The 10415-nt window shown below is 45.3% G+C and overlaps 1 protein-coding gene across 1 annotated transcript in view; it reads right to left on the bottom strand.

Annotated features, from left to right (window-relative positions):
- Positions 1 to 2778: 2778 nt before the first annotated feature.
- LOC127527086 (uncharacterized) overlaps positions 2779 to 10415 on the bottom strand; it is a 19246-nt gene continuing 11609 nt past the window's right edge. The window contains 1 exon segment of the mRNA XM_051924706.1: positions 2779 to 2856. Coding sequence (XP_051780666.1) covers positions 2779 to 2856 — 78 coding nt within the window.

Raw genomic sequence — 10415 nt, 5'->3', positions numbered from 1 at the left:
CACTGATCATAGCCACATCCAAAACTAGTGAAAAAACAGAAAAGATAAGGAGGGAAAAATGTCATTGGTCTCCACCTGTTAAACCATTCCTGTTTTGGGGGTCGTCTCATTGCTGCCACTCTAGTGCACCTGTTGTTAATTTCATTAACACCAAAGCGGCTGAAACTGATTAACAACCCCCTCTGCTACTTAACTGACCAGATCAATATCCTAGAAATTTAATTGATTTGATGCTATACTCTGATTAAAAAGTGTTCCTTCAATTTTTTTGATATATATATATATATATATATATATATATATATATATATATATATATATATATATATAAACTGTATATATATATATATATATATATATATATATATATATATATATACATATATATATATATATATATGTATATATATATATATACAGTATATTGCATAGTTTACTGTCAAATAATGCAAAGAATACACGACACGTGTTTCGCCCTCATTTGGGCTCATCAGGTGTACACACTGTACTGCTCCCCTCTCAGGGATCGAACCTCGGACATCAGCGTCAGAAACAAAGCCCCTTTACGCTGTGCCACGGCGTGTGGTTTGTTTATTTGACAGCCCGTAGGTCCGGAGTAATTACATTCATTGCATTCGTAGTCTGAGTCCCGACCTGAATTGTGTGGGTAGTCACCTACCAGGTAACGCTTGTGGTTGGCCTGCCATTCGGCAAACATCCACCACGGTGCCCTCTTCACTTGCGAGAAGCTACAAATGCAATGAATGTAATTACCTGGTAGGTAACCAACCACACAATTCAGGTCGGGACTCAGGCTACGAATGCAATGAATATATATATCTATATATATATATATATATATCTATATATATATATATATATATATATACATACAGTATATATATATATACTGTATATATATATATAAAATATGGAAATTACGTATGAAACGGAAATTACGTATAACCACGCGATATGGAAATTACATATGACCACAGAACAGATTATAATACAGGAACCAATCACTTCGTTTGTGGACGCCATTTTTATATCGTCTTTACGAATTGTTATTATTTGTGTGAGAGTTATTTTACTGATATTAAAAAGAAGTACACACAAACACGCCAATCTATCCCATAGAACTGCCCTGCGTCGCCCTCTCCCAGCCCTCCTCTCTGGACGACAGCACTGAGCTGTCCACCGCTAGGCGCGTTCTGACAGAGGAGTTTTATTTATTCGTCCGCGTGACTGTTGCGGAAACTGCCAAATTGTAACTTTTTTTTAGTTGGCAGTACTTGATAGTAGAAGAGATGAGGAAAACAGCTTTGCGTCTTTCTACACTGTCCCTTAAGATGAGTTCGGGTCACTAAAACCCACAACATTCAAGGCTGCTTTTGTAATCAAATATTTTAAGAAGACGGAGAGTTTACATCTAAGAAGATGTACAGACTTCTTTATGTAAAGTGTTGGACTTGGAATTGTTTGGACCTTCTGCCCATTAAACACAGAAGGGCAGCATCCACATTTATCAGAGTTATTTTTCTCTTAAATCACAGGCACATAGTGCAAGGTTGTAAGGCGCTGTAATTCCTTTTTGTATTTGGCGCCCTCGTGCCAACCAATTAATTACAAAAGGGATCTAATACCGAGAGATGATTCAAATACATTTTAGCTGCTGTTAGTACTAGTTACCTGTTGTGTTATACCGCCTTTAAAATGTAGTGTACCCGAAACCACTTCAGTAGTGTTCAATGTATCTTTACTTCTTAAAATGTTAATGTTTTACTGTTTAATAACTTACAGACTACATTTTATTTTTTTTCCTTGCACTCAGTGAGTGAAGCCACTGGGTAATCAGCTAGTATATACTGTCACACACGTGCGCATGGGAGGCAGCTAAAGGGCTTGAGTGAAGGCAGTCTGAGGCATGCCGGGAGGTGGCAGAGCGCACTGACTCTTTTTCTCCCTTCCCTGTAGACCATTCACGGGAGATTCCACCTGGCTCTCTTGACGTCACTTCCGGGACCAAGCCAATGGAAGGAGGCCTTGCCGGCTCCAGCCCATGTGATGTCACGTCCGGGCTCGAACCAATGGCTGAAGAACATGAGCCCAATCCTTATGATCTCACTTCTTGTCTTCCCCTTTAAAAGCCTGCACCTTTTCCCTTTTCCCTCAGTATTGTTTTGGACTCGGTTGTATGCACATCAGTGGTGTATATTTTGAAGAAAGCAACTTTGCAGCCAGGAAACCAAATTATATGGGTGGCTGCCCCAAAACCTTTATATGACTCTGTCTCGAGTTTGTGACATTGGCGTAGCCGGCAGGATGGAGAGGTCCCAGAAGAGAAGGGGACAGGACCTGCAATGCACCCAGGTGGGGGCTTACCGGGCCGAGTGTTCAGGCGGGGAGGGTGTCCCGTGGTTCAGCGAGACCCGGTGCGAGCTCCGGTCCCGGCACACTTAACTAGACAACCTGGAGAGGCCTGGGAATGTGCGGGAGGGGCTCACAGAATTGGGCTACCCCAGCAGGGGAAGGCAAATGGGGCTTATTATGTTCTCTCGGAGGAGAGTGTCCGCCCCCTGTGAGACCAAACCCCCGATTTCCACCTAGGGGGTGCCCCAGACTGGCAGGTGAGTAAGGTAAAAACCTGGAGGTTGGACCCAGAGCGGCTGATCCTCAAACAAGCCTGGTCCTTATGGGCCAGGGTAGGGCAGTGGCTACGGCCAAATGAAAATAAGCCCTCCCAGGTAAATAGAGCAGGTAGTCTGCTATCTGCTCCTAAAAGAGCTTCCCCGTGGCTTCACCCAGCCAGTATGGGGTAAGCAGTTTAAGAACTTGGCAGAGCTCATAGAGCTTCTGGAGACACAAAGGACAGCCTCACAATTTGAGGGAGCAGAACCGTCCCTTTGGGCGGACTCAGCTGGAGTACGTCCCAACACCTAGCCCCCCCCCCCGTACAACCCGGAGCTTGTATCGGTGTCCCCGGAGCCGCGGGCGTGCAAGCCGCTTGGAATGCGGGTGGAGGGCGAGGAAGGGGTCGGTGTGCTCTGGCTAATCCGTTGGTGGTCCCACATACTGGCGTGGTGATCGTCAACGGACACAAGACCACAGCCTTATTCGATTCCGGTAGCAACATTTCCATTGTTGGCAGCCGGTTTGTGCTGCCGCAACAGTGGTTGTAGATTAAGATCAGTATAACCTGTGTCCACGGAGAAATCATTTTGTACAGCTCCGCTGCTTGTGTCATCAGTTACGGGGGATCAGTACAAAAACTAATCGTGGCCGTCCTTCCAAACCCCCCACACCCGGTGATACTAGGGCGGGACTGGTCTAATATTAACACTAGAATTACCAGAGCCTACGAAAAAACTCGTAAATCCGTCCCACCTTAAATCGCGTCTTAAAGCCGTTTGCACATCTCCGCCAGAGTCTTTTGTCATCTAAATGTGCTGATAAAAGACAAGCTGCCAGCAGCCGGCTATTCCATCCCCCCACCCGACTTAGAACGTGAGCGAAGTTTTCCCAGCTCACGCCTTGATTGATTATGTGGGAGTGAAGTGGAGTTTTACAGTGGAAATAAGACATCATTATTCTAAAGTAATCTCTGTAAACACATTGTTAAAACGGAAACTTTTTCATATTTTAGTAATAAATGTTACAAAATGTAGTAGGCATAAACTATAGAATATATAAAGCCCGAGTTCCAAAGATCAAATAAACACTTTCACAAAAGCTTCAAGAATGATTCAACAGCTTCTGTGGTGTAGTGTGCTAAGGTTTTCCTCTTAGTGCAGAGCTGCTTTTCCTTGCCTCACAGACCTGAGTTCGATTCCCCACTGGGGATGAAGTGTTGCTTTTTTTTTTCTTTTCTTTTAAACCTCAAACGGACATAAAATTTATACATTGGTATGCACTGTCAGTTACTGAGATCGTTATATTTTCATGTGGGATGCTCCTTCTCAAATATTTTTTTTAACAATTGAGACTGCAATTAACAGGAACAACTGTCCTTATAACTTATTTTTAAGATCCATAAACACACAGACAGACAGAGCACTGCGTAATAGAGAGACAGACAGGCAGAGAAGTCACTAGATATAGAAATAAACAGGGAAGCCACGTGTACTGAAAGAAAAAAAGAACATGTGCGTTGTCCTTGCTGCCGAGGGGGAGGGGTGATATTAGAGCGCCTGCGCTTATTCAGTGCATATGGGACAACGCACATGTTCTTTTTTTCTTTCAGTACACGTGGCTTCCCTCTTTATTTCTATATCTAGTGACTTCTCTGCCTGTCTGTCTCTCTATTACGCAGTGCTCTGTCTGTCTGTGTGTTATGGATCTTAAAAATAAGTTATAAGGACAGTTGTTCCTGTTAATTGCAGTCTCAATTGTTAAAAAAAATATTTGAAAAGGAGCATCCCACATGAAAATATAACGATCTCAGTAACTGACAGTGCATACCAATGTATAAATTTTATGTCCGTTTGAGGTTTAAAAGAAAAGAAAAAAAAAGCAACACTTCATCCCCAGCGGGGAATCGAACTCAGGTCTGTGAGGCAAGGAAAAGCGGCTCTGCGCTGAGAGGCAAATCCTAGCACGCTACGCCACAGGAGCTGTTGAAGCATTTTTGAAGCTTTTGTGAAAGTGTTTATTTGATCTTTGGAACTCGGGCTTTATATATTCTATAGTTTATGCCTACTACATTTTGTAACATTTATTACTAAATATGAAAAAGTTTCCGTTTTAACAATGTGTTTACATAGATTACTTTAGAATAATGATGTCTTATTTCCACTGTAAAACTCCACTTCACTCCCACATAATCAATCAAGGCGTGAGCTGGGAAAACTTCGCTCACGTTCTAAGTCGGTGGGGGGATGGAATAGCCGGCTGCTGGCAGCTTGTCTTTTATCAGCACATTTAGATGACAAAAGACTCTGGCGGAGATGTGCAAACGGCTTTAAGACGCGATTTAAGGTGGGACGGATTTACGAGTTTTTTCGTAGGCTCTGGTAATTCTAGTGTTAAAAGCGGTGAGACACATACCACTCCTGGGGTTAACTTGGGCCTAGTTATGGACGGGGATGAGCCGTCTCAAGCTGCCTGCATGCCATGTAATCAGCCGGCAGAGAGAGACGAAGCGGCCGCCTTGGGTGACGTGGCGACTCCCGGACCGTCGCGTGCCGAAACGTCATCCACCAGCGCTGCGGCGGAAAGGGAGGAAGCCATGTCCCTTGAGGTCAGCGCCGACCCTCTCTCCCTTTTGTGGTTTCAATTTAGAGAGACGCCAGCTTCATTTAAAAGGAGAGCAGTGGAGTGACAATTCCCTGAAGTTTGCCAAAAATGCAGTGGTCCTAGTCAATGGCCAGCGCACTAACCAGTCGATGCCACAGGGTCCTCACTTTGTGTTGGAAAATGACCTTCTTTATCAGGTAGCTGAGCATGATGGGCAGGAGAGAAGGCTACTGCTAATCCCGCGGACCTTCCGGCGGCAGGTCTGTGAGTCAGCACACGCCCACCTCCTAGGTGGCCATTTGGGCACCGAGAAAACACTGGAGCGGATCAAGCTCCGCTTCTACTGGCCGGGAATCAATGAAGAGGTTTGTCGCTTTTGCACTTCTTGCCCGGAGTGTCAATTGCGACAAATTCCTAGAAAGGACCGTGCTCCTCTAGTTCCTATTCCCCTGATTGACATTCCTTTCCATAGAATTGGGGTCGATTTATTTGGACCTCTAGAGCCCTCAGCCCGAGGACACAAGTACATCCTAGTCCTCGTGGATTATGCTGCCAAATACCCCGAAGCTGTTCCGTTGTGCTCAGCCACTTCTAAAGCCATTGCACGGGAATTACTAGGGGTCTTTGCACACATGGGTATCCCCAAGGAAGTCTTGACGGACCAGGGGACACCTTTCACCTCGGAGACATTCAAGGAGACTGCCAAGTTACTGAAAATAAAGCATTTAAAGACCGCGGTGTATCATCCTCAAACCGACGGTTTAGTAGAGAGATTCAATCAAACTCTCAAACAAATGCTGCGTAAGGTGGTCAGCGAGGATGGAAGGAACTGGGATCAGCTCCTCCCCTTCGTCCTTTTTGCCTATCGGGAAGTCCCACAAGCCTCCACGGGGTTCTCCCCTTTTGAATTATTGTATGGGCAACAGCCCTGGGGCGTATTAGATATCCTAAAAGAAGGATGGGAAGAAGAGGCTCTTCCCTCTACAAACATACTGGAGTATATCACGCAATTACGCGATAGATTTGGAAAAATACGGCCCCTCCTTAAAAGTCACATGGAAGAGGCCCAAGCAGCATAGGTCAGATATTATGACCGCGGCACATCTCTCCGGGAGTTCCGCCCGGGAGATCGTGTCATGGTCCTAGTGCCTACCTCCCACTCTAAGTTGCTTGCCCATTGGCAAGGCCCCTACGAAGTTAAGGAGAGGAAAGGACTCGTTGACTATTTGGTGAGTCAACCCAATCGTTGGCCGAGGGAGCGGGTTTATAATGTGAACCTGCTGAAACCGTGGAAGGACAGAGATCCCGATCCCTCCTCCGGCCAGCCCCGCTCACTCTTTGCTCACACGGCTAGCCTTAACTTTGGTGCGGATTTAAGTCCCAGACAACGGCAGGAGCTGGAAACAGTTATCCGGTCTGTCTGGGAGGTAGTCAGTGAGAACCCCGGAAGGACCTCTCTGGTTGAGCACAACATTGTGACAGAGCCCGGGGTTATTGTCCGAGAACGCCCGTATCGTCTTCCCGAGGCAAAAAGGGCTGCAGTGGAGCTTGAGATCAAGCACATGCTGGAACTAGGTGTGATTGAGGAAAGTCATAGTCCCTGGTCCAGTCCCATTGTGTTGGTCGGTAAGCCTGATGGGAGTTGGAGGTTTTGCAATGACTTCTGTTGGCTTAATCAAGTCTCCCAATTCGATGCCTACCCAATGCCACTAGTGGACGACCTCCTCGAGAGGCTTGGGCAGGCTCAATATTTGACCACACTAGACATGACAAAGGGTACTGGCAGGTTCCTTTAACGGACTCCGCGAAGGTTAAAACCGCGTTTAGCACCCCTAGTAGACACTGGCAGTATCGTGTCCTTCCATTTGGGTTACACGGGGCTCAAGCAACCTTCCAGCATCTGGTGGACAAAGTGCTCCGGCGTCATAACCCATACAGTGCTGCCTACCTCGATGACGTGGTCATCTATTCCAGCACATGGAGGGAACACCTACAGCATGTCCGAGCGGTATTGCGGACACTTGGTGAGGCTGGGCTCCGGATTAATCCCAAGAAATGCTTCTTTGGATTGAGCGAAGCCAAATATTTAGGCTACCTGGTGGGTCAGGGTACCATAAGGCCACAGTGCTCCAAAGTAGATGCCATTTTGAAATGGCCCCGTCCGTGAACCAAGCGGCAGGTCCAAGCCTTTCTCGGGTTAGCGGGGTACTACCGCCGGTTTGTGCCCCGGTTCTCGGAGAGAGCGGCGCCCTTGACTGATTTGACAAAGAAGAGGGCCCCGAACATTGTGGTATGGACTGAGAAGACAGGCGCTGCATTTAGTGACTTGAAGCAGGCCCTTACGTCCACACCTGTTTTGATGGCACCTAACTTTTCTTTGCCTTTCATCCTCCAGATGGACGCTTCGGACACAGGCCTGGGGGCCGTGCTGAGCCAAAGTGTCGATGGTGTGGAACACCCCATCATGTTCCTGAGCCGGAAACTGTTGGACCGGGAGACCATGTATGCAGCGGTGGAAAGGTTTTGGTGATTAAATGGGCGATAACTCAGCTGAGGTACTACCTGTTGGGCCGGGAATTCACCCTTGTCATGGACCATGCACCTCTACAGTGGATGGCCCTGCACAAGGAGTTGAATCCGCGGGTCACTCTGTGGTTTCTTGACCTACAGCCGTACAAGTTTTCGCTTGTTCATCGCCGGGGCGCTCTCCATGCCAACACTGATGCTCTTTCTCGGGTTCACGACCTCTCGGTTAGACGGGTCTGGGCTGTGGGGGGGGGGCCTTGTCACACAAGTGCGAATGGGAGGCAGCTAAAGGGCTTGAGTGAAGGCAGTCCTGAGGCATGCCGGGAGGTGGCAGAGTGCACTGACTCTTTTTCTCCCTTCCCTGTAGACCATTCACGGGAGATTCCACCTGGCTCTCTTGACGTCACTTCCGGGACCAAGCCAATGGAAGGAGGCCTTGCCGGCTCCAGCCCATGTGATGTCACGTCCGGCTCGAACCAATGGCTGAAGAACATGAGCCCAATCCTTATGATCTCACTTCTTGTCTTCCCCTTTAAAAGCCTGCACCTTTTCCCTTTTCCCTCAGTATTGTTTTGGACTCGGTTGTATGCACATCAGTGGTGTATATTTTGAAGAAAGCAACTTTGCAGCCAGGAAACCAAATTATACGGGTGGCTGCCCCAAACCTTTATATGACTCTGTCTCGAGTTTGTGACAATATATATATATATATATATATACAGTATATATATATACAGTATATATATATATATATATATATATATATACATGGAAGAGAAGGTCTGTGATACGGTTTGCATATTTGCAGCTGGAGATCCACAAAGGGAGAAAAATGAATCACGTATCATAAAGTAGTTTTTATTCCTGAGCTTTCATCCCCTGCCAGGGGTCTTCATCAGAGGATAATGCTTAGACTTACAAGAATCAAAGGCAATATAGCAAAAATTACATGGGGGTGGGGGAGGTGGCTAAGTCAGTGTGGTCGGGGGGGGGGGTTATTGGGTGTAAAGTCTTGTTTATTATGAATATGTTCTTCTTAAGTTTGCATATGCTGGATTTATGTCCAAGTGTCTGTTGATGGTGTTCTCATTTGATAACCAGGATTATTATTACACCAGTTAAATGTATGTCTTGTTGATTTAGTATGCGTGTAGATCAATGATAGTAAGTCCTTTCTTCTGACGGCGTTGCAATGTTCCTGTATACGTGTTGCGATTCTTTTTGAAGTTTGTCCTATGTATACCACTGAGCAAGAACTGCATGGAATGCTATAAAGCGCGGTTCGTATTTCTGCGGTCGATTTCTTATTTTTAGCATTAAAGAGGACCGTGCGCAAATTGTTCATGGGTTTGTGTGCTATTCTGATGCCTGACTTGGCCAGGATGTGCGCTGTACCTTCAGACACCTTGTGGTGATAAGGGAGTGCATGCCAGGTGGGGTGGGGGTTCTGATTCAAGTCGATTGTTTGCTGAGTTCTTTGGCGTCGTCTGTGTAAGCTCTGATTAATGAATGTTTTTGAGTATCCATTTGAAGTGAAAAGATGGAAGAGATAGTGTCTCTCATTCATTTTTGTTTCTTTTGTATTACAATGGGTGTGGACTCTTCTGAATAGAGTTTTAACACAGCTCCGTTTATGAGATACCAGGTGGTTGCTGGTGAAGTGTAATATCTTGTCTGCGTAGAATTCTTTACGGTAAACACTTGTGGTCAGGGTGGCGTCATTATTTCTTTTGATGTAGATGTCCAGGAAGCTGATGTGTTGGTTAATTTCTTTTTCCATTGTGAATTGGATTGCAGGGAATATTGTGTTGATGTGGTTGTAGAATTCATTCAGCTGGTCATTTTTTAGTATGATGAATGTGTCGTCTACATAGCGTATCCGAACTGGGATAGAGCCACGTTTTCAAATCGCTGAATTACCAGTTCCGCTAGAAGTCCTGATAATGGCGATCCCATTGGCATGCCTTCTTTCTGAGTGTAGTATTTGTTTTTTGGCAAAGTGATATTAGGTGCATTATTTCTTTAGATAGATAGATAGATAGATAGATAGATAGATAGATAGATAGATAGATATAGATAGATAGATAGATAGATATAGATAGATAGATAGATAGATATAGATAGATAGATAGATACTTTATTAATCCCGATGGGAAATTCACAATTTAATGAACAGTTTGGTTCTTGTCTCTATGGTGTTGTTGTTTTCCAGTCTCATTAATAGTGTTTCTGTAGCCAGATGAATCGGAATCATGGTGTATAGCGACACAACATCAAACCAGACCATGATCTCGTCCTCAGCGATGGATACATCTTTCAAGCGCTGTAATGCCAATTTAGCGCTGTTCACCGAATATTCTGAGTCATAAGTTAAATGTTTGAGTAACTGGAAAAGTCTTTTGGACAAGCTGTAAGATGGTCCGCCACTGGTCTGAATTTCAGTGGTGTTTTATGTATTTTTGGGAGTCCGTAAAATTCAGGGCAGTTAGTATCGTTGGATTTCATTTTGTAATAATTTTGTGCATCCAGGTGGTTGTTATTTTGGATTTTGGTCAGAGTATTGTTTATTCTATTAAGTGTAGTTTTCGTTGGGTCATTACTCATTGTAGTAGCCCTTCCCAGCTGGGCAAATAAAGCAAGCAAGCAAGTGGTGG

Source organism: Erpetoichthys calabaricus, chromosome 3, assembly GCF_900747795.2.
Source record: "Erpetoichthys calabaricus chromosome 3, fErpCal1.3, whole genome shotgun sequence".
Classification (NCBI taxonomy): domain Eukaryota; kingdom Metazoa; phylum Chordata; class Cladistia; order Polypteriformes; family Polypteridae; genus Erpetoichthys; species Erpetoichthys calabaricus.
Note: the sequence above shows the minus strand (reverse complement) of the source record. Positions and strands in the feature narration are given on the sequence as shown.